The sequence below is a fragment of the Haliaeetus leucocephalus genome, unplaced genomic scaffold (assembly GCF_000737465.1).
Source record: "Haliaeetus leucocephalus isolate CR32 unplaced genomic scaffold, Haliaeetus_leucocephalus-4.0 Scaffold858, whole genome shotgun sequence".
Taxonomy (NCBI): domain Eukaryota; kingdom Metazoa; phylum Chordata; class Aves; order Accipitriformes; family Accipitridae; genus Haliaeetus; species Haliaeetus leucocephalus.
In genome coordinates, this window is record NW_010973294.1 from 1,180,720 (window position 1) to 1,207,265 (window position 26,546).

Genomic DNA, 26,546 nt, shown 5'->3' on the forward strand with positions numbered 1-26,546 from the left:
GGCGGCCGCTCCGCGGGGGTTACCGGCCGGCCCAGCGCGACACGGCGGCCGAGGGCTGCCCCGCACCCTGCCTTCGCCGTCCTGCGGGAGGGAACGGCTCCTGCAACCGACATGGAAACCCTGCCGGTTTCCCTGCGGGGTGAAAGGCCTCCCGGAGCGCAGGTTTGGTTAGAGCTTCTACAGATAGCGTTACTCTGTCCATACTTTGTTTAAAAATCTCGGTAACTTACTTAGGAGAAGTTGTAGTACTAAACAGTTAAGGCAGGGGAGCTAAGTCTTAGTCAGATAACGTGTGTTTATTTGGTAGCTTGTGGCTAGGCATCGTCGTTGCTGCCCCGTTGTCTCGTGTTTATAATTCTTTCAGGCAGTAAATGTAACGCTGTAACCTGGCATTTAGGAAATTGGAGTTTAATTTTTCTTTCGGTGCGTAGCATTTGTTGTTTGTATAGCGCTAATTTTCTTCCTTGGACCCCTCAGGGATATTGTCGCAGGAATGCCACTTCAAGAAGTTCCACAAATTTGGAAGTTCTTATATTGCGGCTTCATATGTGAAGTTTTTGGAATCTGCCGGTGCCCGAGTTGTGCCAATAAGGTAGGTTTTTGTATCCTTACAAGTGGGTAATAATTGTTTAACGTAGAAGTATCATCTTAGAGGCACAGAAAGCAGTTGTGCTGCTTTTCTGGGTGTTTAGAGGTCCTCAAAGACTATTTGAAGATGCCACGGTTTTAGAAATCAGAATAAAACCAGACTGGAACATGTAATTTTTAATATTTCTTCTTATGATAATAACCATTCTTTGAAAAATATTATTTTTTTACCTGTAAAATTACCCTCCATAGTGTGCATCAGTGTTTTTTGAGGTTAGCTATATTCAGTCTAATGCGTAGTGACCCACAAACACACATAGCTATCTAGATACATACATACATGCTATCTTTTGTCACATTCTGTAGTCCTAGTATTCAAGTAATGGAGGAAGGCTATCAGTACTCCTTGAAGAAACCAAAGTCCAGTTCTGCTCAAACTATGGGTCACTGACTCCATGTGTTCTTGTATTTTGTTGTTGGCTAAAAAGTAGCAGAGTAACTAACAGAACTGACAATGCTTCATAGCCAACAGTTAGCTATAAAATAGTAAATGCACTGAAATCAGATGTTGAAATGGTAATTGTCAGAACTTAAAAATGATACTAATGCAGCTGCAGAAAATCACAATAGGATGTATCTACACAGTCCAATAAGGGCACTGGTAAAGTGCCTGAATTAGAAGCCAGTGTTCCTTACATAGCTGGTGGAGCTTTCAGAATGTTCACTGACCAGAAGCTTCACCAGTGAATGGAGGCTTCTGATTCTGGCAGGTACATTAGATGCAGCCGAGCTGGACTGTTTGAATATACCCAGTGTATCAGTTCTGCATCAGTATAGCTGTCATACTGGTTTGCTGACGTTCTGCTGATGCTGAGGTCTTTCTCATCTTTCTACCTCTCAACTATATCTTTGCTGAAGAATGGGTGTGACCCACTGTTTGCAGCTCTGCCCTTCTTAGAGTCAGCTGGAAACCGGAGTTGCCGGTCTGCAGGAAATAATCACCATGCCGTTCATGTAAATATTCAATTTAACGAGTATCTGCAAAGGGGTCTCAGAGTACTAATCCTGAACAGTACCTGACAGGGCCCTATTTTCAATCTTGGGGACTGAGCTGTTTCAAGTGAATTGTTTCATTTGGTTTGGGTCTATTTTATTCTGTTTAAAGCGTGCTTTCTATATATTTCCTGTGTCTCATGTTTCCATTCAATAACAATGATATTTTTGTTGTTAAATATGTATATTTCATGTGTGTTCTGTAACTATTTTCTTGGTGTTTCAGATTAAATCTTTCAGATGAAGAATATGATAAAATATTCCACTCTATTAATGGGTAAGTTTTGAGCACTGGTTTTCTGTTGAAAGATGTGATAGTTCTGGTTTTGAGCTCTGCTGTATTGCCAAGAACACTGCCTTTCTACTCTCTTGGGAGGTTGTGCTGAGCGCTGCAGACATGTAAATATGCCCTAAGACGGAGAGCGCACTATTTCATCCGATGTCGGTCTGCTGCCTTTCCTTCCTTGAGGAGCACATGTCAGATAATCTCCAACAGTACCAAGGCTCATCTTGGCATTCTCCTGTGCTTGCCTGTAGGCAGACAGAAGTGACATAGTACTTAACAATTTTACAAGTGAAATAGACCACTTCCTCTTTGTTAATTTTTTTCTCTTCCTTATTTGAGTGATCACCTTAATTTTGGTATTTAATAGCACTTGCTGGGTGTTTCATCCCTGTTTCTACCTTTTCTTTCCTCTTCCAGTCCTCTCCGTATCTCCTCTGTCATAAAAGTTTCTGATTTCCAGTGTCTTCTACCCTTTTTCTCTTTGGGTGCTTTCTCTCTTGCTACTTGAATGGCCCGTCTTGCCTGTTGTGATTCTGTGGCTTAGGTCTTTGTTAGATAAACTTTTCAGCTGACCTATGGCAACTGTTTGCCTAGAAGAAATGTGTTCTTCCTACATTTTAAATGTGGGATAATGTGATCTAATTTAACACATTTTAATTGTGGACTAAGCAAAGTCAAAACCTTTTATGTTTGCCTTGTGCTAGAAGTGTGCTTTAGAAGAGTTAAATCAGCTGATGCTATGCTTCACAGGCTTGATTGTGTGGGAGCCCATAGCATGTGATTGGGCTACTTGTAGTCATGAGATGAGCATCTTAAACCATGAATATTTTTGTTAAGCTTATGCATATACTAGAATGTTAATCAACATGTGTAGAACTTGCAGATTTAGACCTGTGGCTGTCTGGGGAGAGCATTGTCCTCTTATGCTCCACAGCATGCCCTGTACACAAAGGCTTTACAGTCTTGTGGTATAACCAAGTATAAGACAGTGATACTTTCTCCCCTGTGGCTCATGTTGGATCAAACTGAATCATTTCATGACTTTCTCATGGTTGCCAGCCTCTCTTTGGTTGCCAGGACTTTAACCAATGGGGTCTCCCGCTCTTTCTACCTCACCACCTACCTCAATGCAGAAGAGGGTGTTAGGCAAGTAGATCCAGTTCCCTTATCCTTCTGTCTTTGCAGTGACTGGCAGTTGGGTCTGTGCTATATAGGTGGGTAAGGATGGTTTATATTTCCTCTTGTTGCTCTCCGATGTCAGCTAATGGCTTCCACAGTATAGCTGTGTGTAAAAAACAAGATCTCTGGATGGAAGGACTTTCCATTCTGTGGAAACTTAGAATAAGAAGAAGATATATTGATCTTCCATGTTGTGAGGCCTTAGCTCCAGGTGCTTTGCAGTTGGAAATTATTTCTTATTAAATGCCACCTTCTTGAAATAATGAAATTTACGGTAGTAGAGACAGAATTCTATGAATATAGCAATGTACTCCTGAGATAGCCTTTGAAATTCACAGTGAACATCATCAGCTCTAATCAGAGATACTGGAATACAGGTAGTTGCATTTCAATCTGTTTATGACAATGTCAAGCCATTACCATTGCTACTTAATGGGTTACTTCCTTTTTGCATTAGCAGAAATGACAATTGTTTTTCCTAATTAGTATTGGCCAGTTTGGGGGTTGAACAAAAGGAACAGGTGGAGTGAATTTTCTACCACTTCCAAGTAAGGATCGCCTTATTTGTCTGACTAGATCTCTGTAGAAATCTATAATCTGGCCTGTTTTGAAAATACTTTCAGCTGTATTCATTTTCTATATTGGCACTGGAGAGTAATCGGACTTAAATTTTTGTGAATACTGCTCCTCTTTTCCACCAACTACTTGGTGGCTTTTGCATGATCCTGTGCATCATTCACCTTACAATAAACCTGGTCACAAGGGTTTAAACGCACACTCACTCTGCAAATGCTTGGGATCATTTGAGATGTTAGTTGTTTCTAGCTGCTTGTTAGTATCTCACTGGTACAGGTTGATGTTTCCAGAGCACAGAAACGTAAAGGAAATCCTTCAGCCATTTTGGTAAAAAATGGGCAACTGAAGGATGCGGCTTGAGTAAATCTAGTTGGGGTTCTGCTGCAGTGGATTAGGGAGCGCTCACACATTCAGTTCTGCTGGTTCTGCAAGTACTGTTCCAGTTACACCCAGAAGAGAGTTCCTTTATTTCATGTTACTGTCTCTGATGGTACTTGATTACTTTCCATGTCATCACATGTACATGTGAAATCTCTGCTAGACTGTACTGAGTTGCTGAGTTGTCTTGTTTTGTACCGAGTCTCCTTTTTTTTTTTTTTTTTTTTTTTTTTTTTTTGTGGTGGAAAAAGATTGTGCACTTTCTTTGAAATTGTCTCTGAGATTGCTTTGTTTTCTGTGGCTATATTAGATCCTGAGTGACCAAAGGTTACAGCCAAACATACTTTTTTTTTCCCTTTTAATGGGAACTTTTTGATCTGCGTTGTCTGCAATAAGAAGGTCACTCTGCTAGGGCCACAATTCTTCCTTATTGAAATTGAACAGGATGAATTAAGATTGAGGCCAGGATTTTAAAGTGGTAGGGAGAGCCAGGTAAGAGTCAGGACAGGATCTGGCAGAGTCATGGCATGCAACCCTTTTGTTTACCAGCTGAAATCTGTGTGCTATTTTGTGTATATTCTGTTTACTCTGCTCTTCCATACGTTGCACTAGGCTTGGTCACTACTTTGTGATAGTAACCATTCTTCAGTAGAAGAACACTGAGATTCAGGATATGATTCAGTTGAGGACTAAGACACCTCAACTTAGCTGTCTGTGTGTGCGCTAGCTGTCTAAACTCATAATTAATGGAGTGCTAGGCAGTACAGCCAGTGGAGCCTACAAGGCTGTTCAACCTACCAACCAGTTAGGTGTCTGCTCTAGAAAACCTCTTTGAGTCTCCATTGACTTTTCTGGCTAGATCCCTGCTGTCCATAATGGAAGCTTAGATGCCTATCTACAGATTCCTAAAATGTAGGTGTCTTGACCTAGACCTGAATCCTACCCTTAAAACCACTATCAGACCTTTCTCTGTGTACATTGTCCAGGTTCTAGTTTGATCACCGTTGCTAATCAGATTCTTGGATGTTGCCTTTCAGGGTACTTTTTCCAGGAGGTGGTGTGGATCTTAAGACTTCAGAATATTCCAGGGTTGCTAAGATATTTTACCACAAGGCATTAGAGGTAATTACTAAGGAATGGTCTGTTCTTGTTATTGTCACTGTTCAGAGATCAAAATGACAGGGAGGTTCATATTTTCATAGTTTTTCCATTGGCATCCAGTGTGTTAACTGTAAGCTGATAAGTAGTAGCTCATTGCTGGCTTCTGCATTAAAAAAATCATTTAATAGCTTAAGATTCAGACTTCTGACACCCTCTCCTATTATATGTTGTGTCATGGTCTTAAACTCCCAAGTTCTTCAGGTGAGAACAGTTATCATTTATTCATTATACCTAGGGCTTTATGGCTGTGTGGAACTTGCAATAAAGTAACAGTAATGCCTTCCAAAAGTGCAGAGTATCCATTGACATTAAATGTTGAACAAAGATAGACATACGTAATCATTTGTAGAAGTCTTATGACTAAAGTTTAGACTTGGAAGGAATGATAGAGAGACTTTCAAATAAACCCATTTACAATAATAAAATATTAAGGCCTCCCTTCACATGTATGTTACAGCTAGTGAAGCACCTTTATTCTCACTTATCTATGAGTAGATTTAAATACATCTTTGGAGGTGCAGATGATGGATCTCCATTAGCATGTTATACCATTTTACCTGTTTCTTTGCATTGGTAACTAAATATAGCAGAATTTTGAAGTAGACACTAGCTTAACTTATAACACAAAAAAAGGTGGGAAGAATACTTGAAAAGTTGTATTAATTATTTTTAAATATTTATATGATCATTAGCTTTATTAAGAAAAGATTAAATTTCTGGGAAAGCTGTTTCTTTCAAAGAACATCAGGAGGGCTCTGAATCCTTATTGAAGATTTAATTCTCTTAGAGCATAAGAGGTGGGTTTTTTTCAGATACTAATCAACACATTTTGAAGTAAAATTTGCATTGTGGAAAGGAATGGAGATTGATAGAGCTTTATATACAATCCTTATGATTTGTTAAGGATCTTCTGTATTCACATTGAATAAAAATGTAAATTTTCTTTCTTTTTCCTCTTTACTGACTTCTTTTATTTTCAGCTAACGTTGATTAAAATTGTCACGGAAGTCATACTTTGGCAAACTTTGCCCCATTCTAGAGCCAGTTATGAGTAGTGCTTAAACCGTTGCCATGGTAGAAGCACTCACTGGCAGTGAGGAATTCCTCTTCTACCCTTACTGCCAGCTTTCCAATAGCAGGCAAAGAAAGTGCAAGCAGTGGCATTCATAGGACCAGTTAGCTGTTTGCAGTTCAGTAATTAAGTTTCCTACTCTTCGATCCTCATGGCACCAGTGGTGGTGTTCTTTTGTTTGTCTTTATTTGTGGTGATTGTTAGTCACCTTAAACCTGAATCTTGCAAAGACTATCTCATTTTTTTGTAAGACGATTAATCTCATCTGTCTCTTTGAAACTGCTCACTGTGTTAAGTGCTACCTGTGTCTTGCTATTCAGTATGGGGTGACGGTTTCTTGTGGTTTGCGCTACTATTATGAAATTCTGTTGACATTTCACAATGATTAACTGAATTGCTTATGTCATAATTTTATGGTTGGAGAGGCAGGTTTATTTGATGGTATGTGTAATTCAGGTGAGTGAAAGGCAGAAAACAATTTTGGGTTCATCATAGGTAACCCTCAATAATAAGTTAGGGGTTTTTCTGTGCTATTTGTGATGGTTGTGTGTTTTGATTTTCATCTTTTGAGACTTAACACTGTAAAATTTTGGCAATTTTACTAATGTAAGTTGAGCTACAATACTCAAGAGTGTATTACCAGGTACAGAATTGACTGAATTTTATGGATTTTTTTAAAGTGTATGAGGGCTCCTTTTTCCCTTCATTTTCAAATGTTCACAATGAGAAATTACTTGGTCTGGCTCTGCTTTAATATGAATGGAAGATGCAAAATGCTAATCCCCATCCAAGTCAATAGAATTTTACTAGCTAGGCAAAAACCTAAATGGAATACTGTTTTCCAGCTTTTAAAGTATTTTTTTAAAATGTGATGTCTTGGGTGTTGTTTAATATATTCTTAGCCTGCAGGCTAATGTTTATTAAAAAAAAAGGGGTGGGGGCACAAAACATTTACAGTTCAGTTGTAATTGTTCTTAAACTGTAGCCCGTTTTTTTGCCATTAGTGGTTTTATTCCTCACTTACATGAAGAAAAGACAGTGGAGTTGCAAGTTCTGTGTCTCTAGCCATGCATGATGGTGGTCATGAAAACTCTGCAGAACTATTAGCCTTCTTTCTGTAAATCTTCCATGTTTTGCTCTGAGAAGTAGTAGTTATATGGGCTCTTATTATAATACCACCAGTAATGCAGGAGGGTAACATTTTTATTTTAAGCCTGTCATTTCAGCTTTCTCAAAAATGGCTTTTGAGCAGCAGCTCTTTGTGTGTGTGAGCACAACTTAAAAATGTTTACAAACAAGTTAAGAAAGACTACACGGATTTCACAGAAACAGGAGTTCTGAAACACCCCAGTCTCTAATATGCACTTAGTATCAGGAATAAACCATACAAAAAAGCAAATTTCCACTGTGTGTATATACAGTGGGCTTAGTTAAGTGACAGGAAGGTAGCTGTATTCTCTTTTTTATTTCCTTTTCCCCTTTTTGCTTTCTTCTCTTGTTTTTGCACTTATTCCCAATTTTTATTCTTTTGAAAATGATTGTCACTTTTTCATGTTGCTTAAATTCACAGTTTATCTTTCTGGAACACAGGTCCAAACCTGCTAGTTAAACACGCATATAAGTATGTTACTGAAGACTGTAGCCATGCTAGTAATAGGATTTATGTTTTCTTAAAACAGATGGGTGGGCACAGGCATACAAACATTGCAGAGGGCCCTTGGTGTGTGATCATAATGCACTTCATATAAAAGTATGAGTTGTAATGAATAGGGTTTCCCTCAAAATGGTGACAAATTGGTTTGTGTCCCTTCTTATGATTGCCTTTTTTATAGAAATGTTGCCATTTTGTGGTTTCTCTATAGGCTGCTCTCAATATTACTTACTGGTAGAACAGAACAGTGAAATTAATATCAACATTAGGCTCAGTTTACAGCTTCAATGGACATGTGTATATCCCCTAGCCTTCATATTTTAGGAGGAAAACTAAGGGAGTGTGTTTATTTCAATTGTAATTGAACTGTTACAATTCCTCTGGTTGCAATTTGTACTACTGTAGTAGTTTTATTTCTCACCTACACAAGAGAAAGCGAAAAGAGTAGGAAGTTCTCTTCAGTCTTCCTTCTGTAAATCTTCAGTACTTTTTCCTTATGTTGTTGCTTTTTATTTTGAAGGCTAATGATAAAGGAGATTATTTCCCAGTATGGGGAACATGTCTTGGACACGAAGAGCTTACGTATCTGACAAGTGGCGAAGTTTTACTTGTTAATACCAAGACACAGGGTTCTGCACTTCCTCTGAACTTTACCTCAGGTGAATAATCCGTTACATCTCATGTCTGAGTTTTCTGAGAGGTGTTGTGTTTTATTTGTGATAAATATGCAGGGGTGAATGTTTGGGAGGTTTCTGATGATTATTTTGTTAAATTCTTTCTTATTAGGTTGCCATGACTGTTTTTATAAAGTCAGTGCAACTTTATCACTTCTAAAGAGATGTGAGCACAAGCCGTTTGAAACCAACAGCAGTCAGCAAAAAACATAGTTGTGGCTCTTTGAATCATTTGATAATTTGGACCCACAAAAATAATGTGGGTTTAGGTCCCTTTTTGTTACTGAGCTGAACAAATTTAATGGGTCCAAAACCTATCAAACTCGGAGAGCAGGTAAATTTTTAAATTTTTTTAAAAATTTTTCAAATTGCATCTTTCCTAATGATGAATATTAGCTTTGCTGTCCTACTTGTACAGTACTGAAATCGGAGAGATCCCTTAAGGTAGAGCTGTGCCACTTCGCAGCAGTGGTAAAATGTGACCTCTGTTGATACTTTATCCTTTAATTTGTGAGTAATCCATCTGCGGACCATGTAGCATTCACAAATACTGTCATTTGTCCTCACTGTGAATGGAAAAGTGACTGAAATGAGTGGCAAAGAATGATGCTTATTTTAGTGAGAACTTAAGTAGCAAAGTTGGGTCCTCTCTGGCACAAGACTGAAGGACAGTGGTAAAAGCATATTGGAAATCTGTTGTAGTTATTTCACTGATTTTCCTTGCAGCGTATTCTAAAATCATAAAGTTATACCACAGAAAAAAAGTTTACTTTAATGCAGTATTTTATTAAATTTGTCTTATGTTCAGTATTAGTCCATCTGTTAGCAGCTTGGGTAATGGACAACATCCTTTCTTCATTTTTCTTTGTAATAGCTGCAAAAGACAGTAGATTATTCAAGAATTTCCCTGATGATGTATTACATGCATTTGCTACTGAGCCGTTGACATCAAACTTTCATATGTGGAGCCTCTCCATGAAGGTATTTGATCATTTTATTTCCTAAACACAAATGCATTTGCTCTGTTAAAACTAGAAATAAATGAGCAAATAACACCTTTTTTTTTTTTCCCCCTCTTATCACAGAATTTCACAAAGAATGAAAAGCTTCGTAATTTCTATAATGTTCTGACCACTAACACCATTGAAGAAGTGGAGTTTATATCTACCATGGAAGGTAGGGAAATGAATTTCCTTTGTAAACTGTGACTGTAACAAAGTAGTTCTTTAGAGGTGTTGTGACACTGATGTTAATTTGAACTGCAAGCTTGCTGTTAGAATAGCAGGGTGAGCATCAGCCCTGTCAGTGCCCTGGCTGTAAAGAACATACTCCGTTTGTGGGGATATTTTATCTTTTGAGTACATGCCTGTGAGCCTAATTACTTACTTCTCTCACCTGCTGTTCCCCTTCCAGATATGCTGTTACACTTTGAGTACTGTGATGTGAAGTCTACAGCACTCATCCTGTAGTAGTTTAATCCCTTCACAGTGCAATGTGCCTCTGCTGCACCTTGCTTTCTGTCTGCTTATGCTTGCATTCCTGTGATGCTCTATATCTGTTTCCTGTATGGGAAGAACAATTCAGAGTACCGAGATAACAGCAACATCCCTCGTTACTTTAGCAGCAATACTGGTAATTGCCCTCCTCCAAAACCCTTTTGTGTTACTCGCCTTGTGTCGCATATGTTTTGCACTAGGCTTGCTCAGCTTAAGAAACAAGTTAGCTCTTTAGGGAGTGGTTTATCTTGATCAGTGCACTACTAGCAGCTCTACCATAAGGCCCAGCTGTCGGCCCATGGGATTCTTCTGTAGGGCATACTGGCTGTCCTCCAGAAGCAAAGAATAGCAGTTTGATCAGAAAACCTAATTAGGCTAATGACAGACATCTCCCGTGCCTGCAAGCGGTTTATCACAGAGCAGTCATCAGCTGCTGTGCTGCTATTCTCTGTAAGAGAGTTAAGGACTGGCTTCTCCCTGTGTGTATTGGGCCTGGCACAGAGCAGATGGGAGCTGCCTCTGGATTGACTGGGCCTTCAAGGAGATCCTAAGACTTGGATCTGTCCCGCAGAACTGCAAGGGATACCCTGTGTGGCTGTGAGTATTGTATGTTGAGTGATGCTGGCAGTAGATAGGAAGTTTTGAGACTGGTACACTTGTAACATTATTTTTTAGTGTGTGTGTGTGTGTGTATATAAAAATTCTGAAATGAATAATCAAAAAAGCATTGTACAAAAATCTTGCATGGAACAAGACCTTTCTTTTACAATATACATTTTTTCCCTTCAGTTCTACTGTGACTTTAACAGAGTTTCAACTTGTTGTTTAAGCTTTTGTGAAACTGTTAAGTGAGGTATTTTTGTAGCTTATCCTTTGAGTTTCTTTTGCAGTGAGACTAAGCACATAATTATTAAGGCATAGACCTTGCTTACGTGCTTTGTGTTTGTTGCAGCATACAAATACCCAATTTATGGTGTCCAGTGGCATCCAGAGAAAAATCCTTTTGAGTGGAAGAATTCACCAGGCATTCCACATTCCCCATCAGCTATAAGAGCAGCGTATTATATAGCTGACTTCTTTATTAATGAAGGTAAAAAGTTTATTATCTATAAACGTTGGTTTTTTAGAGTGAAGCATTAGTGAAAATCTTTGAAGATGACAGACCTCTTTTTCAGCTGTCAAAGTTCAGTACCTCTTACTGCTTTCTGAGAAGATTACTCTGCAAGCTTTATAGGCTTATAAAAAACCAAGGACTACTAGAAATAGAATGGCTTAGTAAAAGTGACATCAAAAGGCCAGGAATTCCACAAACTCTTTTCAGTAGATTGGCTCAAAAGCATTGTTTGTACTGTGACTTTCTACCATTTCGAATGATCACTGTAGCATTTTAGCCTCCCTTGCACAAAGACAGTGAAATGAAAAAAATACTCCATTCATAATTCCAGAGGTTTCTTCAGTTCCAAACTGAGTTACAGTCATTCAATGTATTCTCAGTTTTGCTTGCAGAATATATGCACCAAGATTATAAATACTGCTTGGGCAGTATACAGATGTATCAAAGGGGTACCATATGGTGCCCAACAATTACATACTATAGACAGCACAAGAAGTTTTTGAATTTTACAGAGCTTCTAATATGTTTGGTTATACCCTAAGAAGCTGGAAGTAACTAGTGTGTAAAATTTTGATAATTTATGACACTTCTGGTCTATTTGCTTTAAATAAGCAGGATGTAAATACAAGAGTATTTGAAAGGATCAAGCTTACTTTATTCCTTTATTTATACTTACTAAACCATTCTGCTGAAATAATAATTTTCATATTTTAAATTGGCTATTTGTGAAATTGTCTTACCTGATCTATTGGGACTGTGAGGAACATAATCAACAACCTAATTGAGTTTGGTCTCTAGATTTGCTCTCTAACCAAAAGAGTCACCTAATTGGAGAAAACACACAGCGGCTTAAAGAAATGCAACTTGTGCTGACCTGGTCAGTGAGAGTGTAGAAATGAGAGTTGTGCTTTGTGCAATTCAGGGCTCTTTTTTGCATAATGTAGTCCTACTCCCCTTTGCGAAAAGGTAGCAAAATCGTGTAAAATTCCTTGTCAGTATCCATAAGCTTTTATTTTAAGAATTTTGATAGGGTAGTTACGGGAGACTAAGACAAAAATAAAGAGAAAAATAGGAGAAAGTATAGTATGAGTCTGTTTTTTCTTTTGTAGTCATAATACTACAATGCAGCATGTTTTCTAGTTTTGTTTGCTACATTCTCTAGTATCTGTCTGCATAGTGTCTTATAGGCAGAGGTAAGCTTGCTCAGGCCATTATCCAAATGAATGTGGCAAAATAAGTGCTAGCTCTGTTTATAAGTCCTATTCAGACACAGTGCATGTGAGTTCTTTTATATATGTATACACATATAATGAGCTTGTGCATAGTACCACACAGATATCTCGCTAGCTTTTGGATCTGTTGACCTTCAATTCTAGTAGAGCAAACTTGCGTCAGCCAGTTTTATGTGTCTACCCCATCTCATATACCAAATCACAAGTTATTCTTCATTACCTCCCCAGTCTGTGTACAGCTGCTCCTGCCAAGTACTTCATATCATGATGTGGCAATGAGTAATTGATGTTTTCAGCTAATGTAAGGCAGAATGTCTTCCTTAACTTTGAAAATAAACCACGGGGTGAAAAAAGTAAACTATTTTCAGCTGGCAAAAATAAACCCATCTATGATCACTTAATAACTAAACCATTCTACTGAAATATCATTTTCATATCCATCTGTCGTTAATGTTAACTTGTGTAGAATTGCCAACATGATAAACCAGACAACAATTCAGTTTTCATTGTCCTCACCAGCACAGTCCATGCTAACACTGCAGCCTTCGGTAGGCTGATACGCTGGTGCATTTCTTTCAGTATTACAAGTACTGGTATCTGTGGTATATACTGCCAGTACATCATGGATAAATATTTTTGTACAGTCTTGGCTTTAAATTAATAATTAAATTTCTCCCTCCCCAGTAATAAAATGTGCTATAACCAACTTTCTGAAGATGTATCTTCACAGTTTTTCCTATACAAGTTACTGTAATTCCATTTGCTGTTATGTTACACAGAATAACTTACTTTGCCAAGAAAGACACTGGCAAGGAGGGTAACAGTAAAGTGATCTGTACTTTTACAATGTTTTACAGCCCGGAAGAGCCTGCACCGTTTCCCCAGTGAAGATGAGGAAACAAAAGAATTGATTTATAATTATACTCCAATTTATACAGGAACGTTTTCTTCATTTCAGCAAATCTATTTTTTTGATTGAGTATAGTGTCAAAGGTGCAGTGTTACTATTTATAAATGGAATTATTTGCCAGCATTGTGTAATTAAGCTGATAAAGTGCACTGCATGTGACAGAAAGCCAGAACAGTTCTCTTCCTTTACAATGATTTATCCTGTGTTTCTTCTGCACTGTTGGACCATTAATATAAAAATTTACATTCAATAACATAATAATTGTCTTGGATCACACTTTAAGGCAAGCTACAGAAAAATGCATTTTTCTTCCAGGGAAGAGGTCTTGATTATGCTTATAAACTTGGAAGTAATCACATTTAGTACAAGGAAGAACACTGTATTCATGTATTTTAAAATATGAGAGTTATCTTTGTAAAATGTTGTGGACTATGGTAACACTAGAGGCTTAGATACACTGCTTAGTAAAATCCTATCCTTTTCAAATGATCTAACAAATGAGACTCTTGGGTTTGTTAAAAATATGTGTATGTAACCAAGTTCTTGACAGGGACTATTTTGTCATTTGAAAAATTGACCAAAATAGTAAGGAGGCATGTTAGTAAGGAGACATTTTTGCCTGAAAAGCACATGTTATATCCTATTTGTGAAACTGTTTCTCTTGTACATTCAGCATTGTTTGGAGTACTTATACCTTGCGAAGTCTACATAAATATGAGGATGCAGTGTAAACTAGGCATTGCAAATATCAGGTAAAATAAGTAGGTTTGGAGGGCACAGTTAAGTTTTGATTCCACTTGCTGTTCTTTTCAAATTCAGTTTTATATATCCTCCAAGAATTTGAGAGTAACTGGAGTCAGCAGACAGATACAAGATGCAGACATCTGTTTCTTTGTGTTTAAAAGAATGTAAACCTTATTTTTTCTTACATAATCTGATTTTTCCTGTAGCTACTGGATAGAATTCTCACTTTGAGGCAAGAGGTAGTTTGCCATTAACTTAGACAGTAGTTTCTTTCTGCCTTTTGGATAGTTTAATGCAGCTAGAATTCAAACAGCAGATGAGTGTATATGAGAAACCTATTAATGTTGACATAATGTGATAATAGCAGTTGGATTCAATACACTGTGATACCTTTATTCTTTTTTTTTTCTTTGCTTTGCTGCACACTTAGTGAAAATTTTGTTCAGTGGTTTTGTGTGGTGTCCAAAAAGGAACTAAGATGAGACAATCAACTATAACTCTCCTCTATTGCACAGCTTCCAAACTCTGTTAACATCAACAGGGATCTGGAGTTTATGAAGAATTCAGGTTTATACCTCAGCTCTGTTTTGTAGCACCCTATACTCTCAAGCACTGTATTTGAAGAAAGCTGGTATGTTTCTCAGGTTTTTCAAGTAAAAGACTCTCTAACTTGTTCTTTACCATGAAACAACTGCGTAAGAGAATGTGAAATTGCATTAGTTAAAAAACTGTAAGGACACATTAACTGTGACTACCAGGAAGACACTGCCAGGTAATTACAAGCTTAAACATGTGAATATTGCAGATTATTTCTACCTTTGTCAGATCAGCCAAATTCAGGAATGGAACTTGTTTTAAATATAGGTGACTTTATTCTATTAACTATATTAGCTGACTCCTGAGTAGAACCAAGTGTAAAAAGAGGATTATGCTCTACAGTTGCATGTAAGTATAGCAGCTAAGGTACTCACAAACCAAGTCCGGTCATGTACTTCTTGTTCAGACTGAGTTCTTTGGAATAGCTCTAAGAATTTGCCTAAGTAAGGAGGGCAGGATTTAGCCTTAAAACCAGGGATCAATCTTGCAAGTGAAAAGTCTGCTAATTGCAATGGTAGTAATTAGTTCCTAAGTGTGTAACTGTAAGCAATATTGGGTGTAATATGATGAGAGCAGTGGATTTATTGTGAATTGGTATGTGTCTTTCCTTGATACCGTTTATCTTGTAAAGCCTTATTTGTTGGTATCCATGATTTTCCTATGATACATGAAATAAACATTTATTCAAGCAGATGTGTGGTTTTGTTCTCTTTAAGATACCATGGATAAAGCATTAACAGTCATTGTCTTTTTATTTCCATCCGTGACAGTCATAAATCAGGAGGCTACTGTAACCTGCGTCTGCTTGGTATGGTCATGTCAGCAAGTCAGGGTCAGGATCAGTGAGACCCATGGTCCAGCACAGACAACCCTACAGCACAGCTCGGGCAGGGACCTATGCCCAGGGCCTGAGCTTAAATGTGTTTAAATGCAGCTGCTGCGTTAAGGGGGCAGAAGCTTTCAACAAGGCTGCCCACAGCTCTTTCTGGTGCAGCCTTTCACAGCAGGCTCATTCCAGGTGCATAGTGTCAGAGCTTGCTTGCACACTGGCAGCCAAACCCCTGCAAAGGTGGGAGGGCGTTGCAGAGCCGGTGGGGGTGCTCTCAGAGCTGTAAGCAAAGCAACTGCTCTCTGCAGTGTTCAGTGAAATGAGAGCTTCTGTCTGTTCCTTATAAAACCTGACATCTTCCATCAAGTTCTCCTCCAGTCAGAAGCAAACTATAGGAACCCAGAATTGGCTAGCACTTACCAAATAGAGGGTTTAAAAATTTGTTTTAACGAAGTTTCAGTAGACCTTCTCTTTGCTCTACATGATTTGCAATATGGTTTTTTTTTGTTGCTCAGGCAGAATTTCTAACATAGCTTTTAGGATTAATGCTGGAGAGAGAAGAAAAGGAGCCTGTGGCCATACTCTCAGCTTATTCAGGGTATGGCTTATGAGCCTAATCATCTTGCTGCTGTGTGGGAAAAACATCCATTGATCAAGAAGGTAACTGTGTGTCTTGCAGATTATATTAAATCATCTTTAAGAAGGAAAAGTTTGAAGTGGTTTTCTCTTTGTACTATTCTGCTTTTACCACCAGATGGCCTACAAGAACCAGTATTTCATGGAATTTTGTAATCGGGTGTGGTGGTGTCTCAAAGTGACATGTTGAGTAGGATATTTACTGTACTATGGTATTTACTTTTGTACCAGGGTATTTGGGATGTGGGAGAAGAAGAAGGGACCAGACAGAATAAAACTGGAACCATATTGGCATAACTGGCCAGATTGGCAGGATTGCAGGAGAGAAACAGAGAGTACATGAGCATAGAATTAATTCAGCTGGGATTAAATCTTGTTTCCAGTGAATATTTAAAACACTTGAGCATCAGCTAGAGGTGACTGGAATGACATCACTATTTTCAGGTGATTGTTCCTCCCCTATAGCTACAGAATCTGTCTTGGTTCCTTTTTCTATAAATACAAAACTAGTTCATCCGAAACAGGAGAGCTTAGATGGGAAGAACTGAGAACTGGAGCTTAGAAAACCTTTGCCTGGGAGGTAGGAAAGACCAGTCTGAATTCCTTCAGGTAAGGAAGAAATTACAAGGAAGAAATATCCTGAGTAAGTGCTCTAAGTATTGAGTTAAAGATTAAGAGGAAGAGCCTAGCCCACAAGCTGCGTTGTGGGGAAAAAAAAACCAACCAAACAACCCACTCCAAACCCCAGCGCTTCTGGGCTGGCCAGCTATGCAAAATTTCCTAGCAAGGTAGTGAGTTCAAAGCAAGAGATTAGTGTCTGAGCAGGCCATGACCCTATTCCCAGTTCAATGCTGACTAGCTTTTTTTTAGGCTAGTTTTTAGCCTTTCTCCCTTCATCATCAGTTCCACCTTATTCATTGCTGTGGGTGTAACTCAGCAAAATGATACTGAAAGCTAGACTGTACTGCACTTCTGGGCACATTTCCACAGAAATTAGTGGCCTATTAGGGACGTGGTGGTTTTTTTTCTTGGAACAGCGAGGAAAGTATGGAGACAGTTTGAACAACCAGGAAGAACAATAATGAATAGTTTCCCAGTTGTGTGTTATCTCTGCATTGCCCTTACGAAGCAGGAGTCCCAAGGGGAGAGAAATAGCTGTGTGTGTGATCAGACAGCTGAAGACTGCATGCCAATGCATACTCTAAGAACGTTTGGATTTGAGGTGGGAGGGTGTACACGAGAAGATTTCACAGCCACTTTTATTGCAGTAATTCATTTTTTATTCTATTTTATCTGGGGTTGGTTTTTTTTCCTTCTGTGGAGTTCACTTGTATGTAGCTGGTGGTGATATTATCAGAAAAGCTATAGGAGTTGGCTAGCATTGAAGTCCCATTAAGGTTTCTAAATGCCTGTTGAAATTATTTTGGTTTGAGTACTTATATGGAAGACAGATTACCAGATACTGTGAGGTGATTAATTACCTTCCCTTGTTAGCCTTGTGTCTTTCCCCAGGGCAGGGCTTTTTCCTAATCCAGTGCTTATTTATAGGGCAAATAGTGAGGAATATCCTGCTCAGAGCCACCTGTTGATAAGGATACTATTCCAGCTTTCATCACTTCCTCATAATGTTTATATCTGTTTCATAACATAAGCAATATGTTTTAAGAGCCAACTTTCTCTGTAAGTTCTTATATAACCAAAAATTTCCAAGACCCTTCCATTAAAAAAACCTCCAGACCATCTAAAAATAGCTGTCAGTATTTGAAAGAGCACTTGAACAAGGCATTTGCTCCAAACTTAAGCAAAACCCCTCAAATTCTCTTATTTGTGAGTCTCAGAAATGTAGTGAACATCCCTTGCAACCAAGCTTTCTGTAATGAAAAGCAAAAAGCAAGCAAAACAAAAGGCCGAAAGGAGTAAATTCTAGTAATTGTTGTTTCTGATCATCAAAGCAATTGGGTTGAGTACTATTAGCCTTGGGACTATGTACCTCCCAAGCTTCCTTTGATGATCTAGGCTGGAAGGTATTTCACTGTGTTTTTGCAGTTGTACAAGTCCAAGGGCTGGTTTTATATGTGTGTAGTTTCTTACTATTTTTCTGAAGAGTAGATCAGCAAAACCAGAAAGCCTGAAATAGCACTTTTCTAGCTAGGACCACATTAGGAAATTAGTTTCTCCCTGTGACATTCTTGAGGCACCAATATAAACCGGTTGTAATCACCCGAGTTCAACTTCAGACTGGGAAGTTTGAACTTCACATACCTGTACTTCACTGGCATTTACTCAGCAGCTCTCACACTAGGCTAACTCCTAAGGGCCTGCCTTTTCAGAACACAATGAGACTTATATTATTGTGACTAATTACTCAACAATTAGTAATTAATATAATAATACTATTATTACATTTTATTAATAATAATGTTAGTGTTACAGAGGAGACACAAAGTACAATGAATAGTTTACAGACAATTTCTGAGATTTTTCCAAAGAGCCCCTGGCAGAATGGAAGTCCTCCAAAGATTTTGGCCAGACCCATTCTCACCCTGGATGGAGTTAGTCCTTGCAATCCTTCTAGGCCTTCAAATTAATCACTAGCACTTATACTGTTGTACCACTGATGGAGTTTGATGGAGGCCATTTGCAGTCTCTCAAAGCAGATCTAACCATGTCTTATACTTCCAGAGGAAAAGAGAAACCTGAAGAACCTTATTACTTGCTTTGCTTTAGAGGAACTTGTACTGATTATTTCTCATTAATATTTGCAAGAAGCATCTCAGTCCACCCTTTCAACCAAAAGTACCCGTAAACCTTTTGTCTCTGGAGTTATATCCACAACAGTTTTGTTTGTTCTTTATGCCACTAAACTGAAAACATTGTTTTCCTCTTACTAGAAACAGAAGCTAGTTCACCCTTCATGCCTAGGCTCTTAAGCTTTACTTTGGGTTTCTCATCCCTCCCAAAGATGAGTTTGAACACATCCCCGTAGTTTTCCCACTTTGGTTCTTGCCGCCCATGCTACTTTGCAGCTCCTTAGGGAGCTTAGTTACAGTACCATAACTTCCAGCCAGCATTCGCTACTTCCAGGAACAGCTGCCATAGTCTTCCCAAATTATCGACAGTTCCACTTCAGATGCTTGCAAATGAGGGAATTGGCTTCATGAATGCAGTAAATGCTTAAGCAAGCCCAGTAGCTCCCTGGCCAGTGGACATGCTAGCTGGAGCCCAGCCTGCTGCACCATGCTGGGAGGAGATGCTGGAAAGGAAGCAGTGAGCAGCAGAAGCAGCAGCCTCTGCCATCTGAAGCAGCAACTCAAGCCGTCCTAGCCTGAGCTATGATTAGGCAGACAGAACTTTAACATAAAGGACTTTCATGTCCTTTTATTCTTAACCTATCAATGCTCTTGCCCTCCCTTAGTTGTGTTTGTAAGGCTTTCTGAAGAAAGCCATTGAGAATCAGTGGTTTCCTCTTTATTTTCCACACCCAGGGGGTCTGAGACACGTGAAATGAATGAACCTGGACTAATTTCCAACTGGTTTAACCCAAAGAGAAGCAAAACTTGCACTGTGGATATACTGTGGCTTTTAGCTGCACCTTAGTGCAGCAGTGGGGGCAAAATTGTGGTACAGATGAAAGTGTATAAATAAATTTTATTTGAAGAGAAGATGAATCATATCACATCAGCCTGGGGAATACCAATCCAGACAAAAACACCTGTTTGAACAGCAGGGCTTGCTGGGCATCTTTTGTTTTCCCAGATTTCTCACTTGAGCATTTTGATAGCAGAGTCCAGGCTATTTTATAATAAGCTACCCTTTTGGCAACCGTTTCTGCAAAGGCTTAGTGTAGATGGTGACGGTCACACCAGGGCTTTGGTGCTAAACCCAGCAGTGCCTCCGTCTGTGGCTTGGCTGTCTGTGGCAGTGAGGCCACAGAACTGTGTGTGGGAAGAATACAAGTCATGTGGCAGATGAGGTTTGACAAGTCAGGGTTTCACAATCACACCCAATCTGTCATGTCTCACTCACACTTAAACAATTTAGGAGAGTTTCACTTTCCTAAAAGCAGAGCAAGTCTGAGGCTCATACTCGACACTACCCCACCAGTGAGCACAGATGTGTGCAAAACGTGCCATGTTTTTGTGCTGTTCACAAAGGACTTAAAGTGATATTCAGAAAGGTCATAATGTTCTGTCTTCCTTCATTCTTCATAAGAGATAAAATTGATACTTAAGTAGCACGATGAAATTATTTCTGTTTAGAAATTATATTCTGTTGTCCGAATAAAGGGGATGTTTTTTCTCTTCTGCTGCTTGGGACCTTGATAGGGTAGCAGTGCTTCCTCTCCTGCTCACCTTTTCAGTTTGCTGTCCATATCCCTATGATCTATAAAGAAGCAAAGAGCCAGGCTTGCAGACGTGATGTCAGCCCCATCCTCTGCTCCGTGGATATCCCTCCCAGCAGCGGACATGCTTGCTTGCTGCTGCCCTGTGCCTGCATAATCCAAGAAGGATGGCGGTGACCACGATAAAACTCCCGTGCACTCACTGGAGTTGAATGCTCATCCATGCAGTGGCATTGCTAACAAAGCCGGTGTGTATTCTGAATTCCCAGACAGCCTATTTGGTGTGGTGGTTGACACGAAACAGATCTCTCCTGGGATCACTTGTCCCCAGGTTGAGTAGTGTAAAAAAAAAAACAAAAAGCTGTCTTTAGAACAGATCTTGATTGTCCTGCTCAGTGTTTAGTTACAAGACAGATGACCCCATATGGTAAATGAAGGGGTAAACTGACATTTTTCTTCTGGACTTTGCTACAGCCTCTAAATCACTACCACACATCATTTTTATTCCTTTAGCACAGCTTATCTCCTGCTAAGCTTGCCATGAATTCATTGCATGTGTTTTAACTCATGACTATAATATTGAAGAATATAATCCAGACAGATGGATGATTAATTATATGAAAAGTAATTAAAAAGAAACATGATCTCATACTTTCATGAGTAGCAGGATTTTTGGTAGTTGTCTTGTTCTCTGTGTCCTGTTGAACTTATTGATGAATTATAATCTAGATACCAAGACTTCAAACCAGACAAGAAAAATTGAGGAGCTTCATTTATGCAATTTGAAATTAGACCGGAGCACTAAAAAATAGAGGCAATTAAAATTTGGGATGTCTCATCTGCCTGATTAAACATCCAACAAGATGCGTGACTGACACTCCTCTCCAATCTTCATTTATTTGTTTAATATTAAAAAACTCCTCAGATGTATATAAGCCATCTGCTGTTCTCAGATTCACTGAGCCTTGGTATATTATGCATCTGCAAAGCATTTTCATTTGATGCCATTAACTATGGAAATTTGCTCATGAAAATTTCCAGTAGAAAAAGCTAATGCTTTCTAGACATTTCTGATTATGGCCCAATCTTCTTTCCTCTTTTGTCCACAACAGCTTTATTTTGGTCATTACAGCTAAGCTGCAGACTGCTTTGGTGTGATAAATAACATTGGCCGAGTGACAGCAGCCAGGCTGGTTCCTTCTCAACACGTTCGGGCCACGTAACCTCGTTATTTCCTCAGCGCACTGCAGAAATCTCCACCTGGAGATGGGGCCCTTGCTCAGCTGGTGGGCTATAGAGCAGCCTGGAGCCTAGATCCCAGTGTGGTGAAGGTCATGGTCTAACAGACCCAGGGTGAGTGGGAGACCGCGACGGCGTGCGAGGGGTTTCAGGCGGAGGAGGAAGCCGTGTCTGCTGACATGGACATCAGGCAGCCCAGGGAGGGACTCATCTGGGGGAGCATCCCAGCTGGCCACCTTGGCTCCCTGCTTCACACCCTCCATCCCACTGGAGTAAGCTGAACCATGCCTTCGTGCTGCCCCTTCCCCTCCTGCAAGGGCAAGATCCCGCAGCCCTTCCCGGGCAGAAGCAGGGCTGCAAAGAGACGTGGGAGGAAGCCCAGCCTGGGTCAGCTTCATCCAGACCTGCCATGCAGCTGGTGGTGAGCTGCTGTCCTCTCTCTGCCTCCATTTGCCTTCCTGCCTACTGTGCCTTCCATCTGCTGGAAGCTGTTATACGTTCGTACAGTAACAAGCGTGCTGGGATTTGCTGGGACAGCTGCTGTAATACAGCAAACATATGGAAATGAGAAGGAATACATCAGTGCCATAAAAGAAACTAGCCCTTAGGTCCTGGATGCAAGCTGAAGCAAGACATGGCAGTTGCAGTCGGTTAGCACTGTGAGTTACTTCAGGCATTGGACTTCCCGTTTGACTCTTGTTTTTCTTGATTTGAACAAGTACCTGTGGCTTTCAGTCATCTGCCTGCCTGCCAGCTGCAGCGTCTGAAAGATGTAAATCCTTAGAGGTGATTTCTTCTCAGCCTTATGGATCAGGACAAGGATGAAATAGCAGTGTTTGGTGGGTAGCTACCATTTGACCTTCAGTGCTTATCATCTGCTTCCACCTGCAAAATGCCGGGAGAAGGCCACGCGCGAGGGGGATAGTCCCTAACCCTCTGCTGCAAGGAGCCCATCATGTAGCACCAATTCTGTGGGCCTCTTCAAGCCCCCTGAGAGAAAACGTGGTGGTGGGGAGGTACCACTCTGACAAGTGAAGCGTGATTTCACTATACCAGGTCCCATCACAGCATAGAAATGTTTTTCTCTGAGGAAAGGTGGTAGCTGATCCTCTACGTGTGCATGTGGCACTGCTTGCCTTCCCCCAACTCCATCAGTCAACCCACTTAGCTTCATGGAGGGGAAGTCGTTGGTGCCACACAGCAAAGATTTCACCTCTCTCAGGTAAAAGGTGAGATTGGAGCGTGCAACTTCTCATTTGTGAAGCATGCAACCAATTTTCAGGTCAAACCCTATATGACTTTGGCTTCTATTTACCTGCAGCTGCACCAGCACTTCCCATTCGCATTGCAGGAGTAGCCGGGACTCGAGGCAGATGTGTGGAGCAGAGTGAGCTAGGCGCATCTGAAGAGGTGGATGAGCAGCTACAGAAGCTCATGGACACAAAAGAATGGCTGTGAAGACCATCCAAGTGTCTTGCTGGGTCCAGGTATATTTTATGCACTCCTGTTTTCCTCATGCTTTTCCCTTTTGCCATCTGTGTTCGTGCAACCCTCCCTCCTCCCTATTTCTTGCAGAGGCACAGCAGAAGAGTGCAGTGAAGTCAGCAAGCTGTGTATGTTATTGGTCACACAGCAGCCTCTCCACTTTGAATTCCAGTGCTTGGCTGCACAGTGCAGTGTGTGCGCTGCACGCAGTATCACAGCCCCACTGCAAACTAAGAGAAGTCAGCATGAGAAAGTAAGCTTTATTTTATTTTATTTTATTTTATTTTATTTTATTTTATTTTATGTCTCTTTGCTCCTAATGACCCTTTAGTCTCCTATGCAGCAGAGCATGAAAAGAGGAAGTAGATAAAATGGCAAATCATGCTGGTCACACCTTATCCACTTAATGCACAGAATGCAGGTATTACACCAAGTGGACTACAAACACAGAGCGCCTGGCGGATGTGCAAAGAAGCACTCCAGTGTGTGATGGTCTTTTCCCAGACTGGACAGAGATTTAATCCAGTGCAAGCAGTGTCTGGAACTTGCTGAGTATGCTGAAGAGATAGGCTGCCTGTCACTCCAGCGGGCACTAACTCAGCTCTTGCTGTGACTATGATCATTGGTAATGATCTATATTACAGTCACTGGGGCCAGCTTCAAAGACAGAGACTTTCCTATGGCTGTCTGCAGGGTCACCCAAATAAGCACATGCTATATAGCATTAAACACGCTGTATGCAAGGTGCACATGCCCCTAACAGTCTATATATTCATACTGAACAAATCAAGGGTTGTTTGTTTACAGCCAAGTCAAAGTTAACACTCGCTACAAGCCAAACCCCCCAAAAGACTATGAGATTACTAGAAATCTGGGAAATACCCCAAGTCCTCAGATGATGATCCCAAATGGTGCCAAGCAAGTGTAATTTCTGGATGGGGAGAAAGCACACATCCAGGAGCAATGGCCATGCAGTAGCCCTACACAAAGGATCCCTATAATTTAAATGCTGTTGCACTATATCAGCCTTTGTACTATATTTTTATAGTACACTGCTTTATTGCGGTGTGGGTTTTGGCAAAGTTTTTTTGTCTCCTTCGGAAAACCATTTAATAAACTCTTCTGGGTTTTGTCTGATTTTGCAAAAATAACAACAGCAAGCCAACATAGCACTGAGTTTTGGTGAGGGCAATAGGACCTGAGGTGATGTTAAGAGCAGCAGGTACAGGGAGTACTGTTGCTCAGTTACTTTTTGACTGAGGGCTGAAGTGGAAGCAAAGTCTGGGGACTGTGTCAGATTTCCTGACTGTGCTTTTAAACTGCTTTAAGTGTTCAAGAGCACTTTTGACTACAATGAAGAATAATACATTTCTAGTTGAGTCTTTTAACCTATTTCATGGAGGAGTTTGTGGGAGGTTTTTTTTTTGTTGTTGTTGTTGTTTTTTTTTTAACGTCTCTCACTTTTCCCCTGAGGGAAAAAGACATAGATAAAACCCACTCCTGTAAATGACAACATGTTATTTTTAGTTCCTGAACTCAGCTATGCTTAATTAGTTTATCCAGCTGAAAATGAAAAAGAAAACCCCATGCCCTACAGCAATATGCATTCATGTACAACTCCTAATAACTTCAATTCTTTAATTTGTCTGTAAAGAACACCCATTAAAGTTGTGTGTGAAGAAAGCGGCACAATCCTTTATATATAATCCTCATACTTAGAGAAGTACAAATACTTACCACTTTTATAGAAAAGTGGGCAACTTCACTGTCAACCTGCATACACCCATAACAAGCCCTGAGAAAAGCCATCAGAAACCTAAATGTAATGGAAGAATCTCACCTTCTCTGTTGGTTTCCTGCATAGCTCTTTCTATTCTGTTGTGTTTGTTCCTCACACAGCCCATGGAATTAATCTTTCTCTAACTGGCATATTTTTCTAAATTACCTCTTCTCTCTGAAGATGGAATATTCCCTTTCTTAGGTTTTCTTCTTTGAAGCACCTTTCAAAGTTCTCATCTTTTGCACTGTTTTCCATAATTCATGTCACATGCCATATCATTCCCTCCTTTTTGTCCTTACCTTGGTTTTCCCTTAAAAGAGATGAAGCCTTTATAGCTCTTCAGTTAAGTGGCATGATTCACAGGATGATTTTGGTGTTGCCTTCTCTATTCCTTCACTTTGCAAATGTACCCACGCTCAAAGCTTTCTTCGCGCATGTGATGGGTTAACCCTGTCTGGATGCCAGGTGCCCACCAAAGCCGTTCTATCACTCGCCCATCCTCAGCTGGACAGGGGAGAGAAAAATATAACAAAAAGCTTGCGGGTCGAGATAAGGACAGGAGAGATCATTCACTAATTACCGTCACGGGCAAAACAGACTCAATTTGGGAAAATTAACTCAATTTATTACAAATCAACCAGAGTAAGGTAATGAGAAATAAAACAAAATCTCAGAACACCTTCCCTCCAACCCTCCCTTCTTCCCGGGCACAACTTCACTCCCGGATTTCTCCACCAAGCCCCCTCAGCGGCACAAGGGGGACAGGGATGGGGTTTACGGTCATCACACGTTATTTTCTGCCGCTTCACCTTCTCAGGGTGAGGGCTCATCACACTCTTCCCCTGCTCCAGTGTGGGGTCCCACCCACGGGAGACAGCCCTCCACGAACTTTCTCCAAAGTGGGCCATTCCCACGGGCTGCAGTTCTTCACGAACTGCTCCAGCATGGGTCCTTTCCACGGTGTGCTGTCCTTCAGGAGCACACTGCCCCAGCGTGGGTCCCCCACGGGGTCACAAGTCCTGCCAGAAAACCTGCTCCGTGGGCTCCTCTCTCCACAGATCCGCAGGTCCTGCCAGGAGCCTGCTCCAGCACGGGCTTCCCATGGGGTCACAGCCTCCTTCGGGAACCCACCTGCTCCGGCGTGGGGTTCTCCACGGGCTGCAGGTGGATATCTGCTCCACTGTGGACCTCCCTGGACTGCAGGGGGACAGCCTGCCTCACCAGGGTCTTCACCACCGGCTGCAGGGGAATCTTTGCTCCGGCGCCTGGAGCATCTCCTCCCCCTCCTTCTTCACTGACCTTGGTGTCCGCAGGCTTGTTTCTCTTACATGTTCTCACTCCTCTCTCCGATGGCTGTTTTCTCCGTGTCCCAACTTTTTTCCCTTCTTAAAAATGTTATCACAGAGGCGTTACCACTATCACTGATTGGCTCGGCCTTGGCCGGCGGCGGGTCCGTCTTAGAGCTGGCTGGTATGGGCTCGCTCTCTCTCGAACACAGGGGAAGCTTCCAGCCGGTTCTTTCAG

At 40.5% G+C, this 26,546-nt stretch overlaps 1 protein-coding gene across 1 annotated transcript; it reads left to right on the forward strand.

Moving 5' to 3' along the window:
- Nucleotides 1-111: 111 nt before the first annotated feature.
- GGH (gamma-glutamyl hydrolase (conjugase, folylpolygammaglutamyl hydrolase)) lies at nucleotides 112-15,338 on the forward strand. Its single transcript, XM_010582960.1, has 9 exons — nucleotides 112-162; nucleotides 462-592; nucleotides 1,868-1,918; nucleotides 5,098-5,182; nucleotides 8,465-8,603; nucleotides 9,493-9,599; nucleotides 9,704-9,794; nucleotides 11,067-11,204; nucleotides 13,318-15,338. The coding sequence occupies exons 1-9, from the start codon at nucleotides 112-114 to the stop codon at nucleotides 13,437-13,439; spliced, it is 915 nt and encodes a 304-aa protein (XP_010581262.1). The 3' UTR covers nucleotides 13,440-15,338.
- The last annotated feature ends 11,208 nt before the right edge of the window (nucleotides 15,339-26,546 follow it).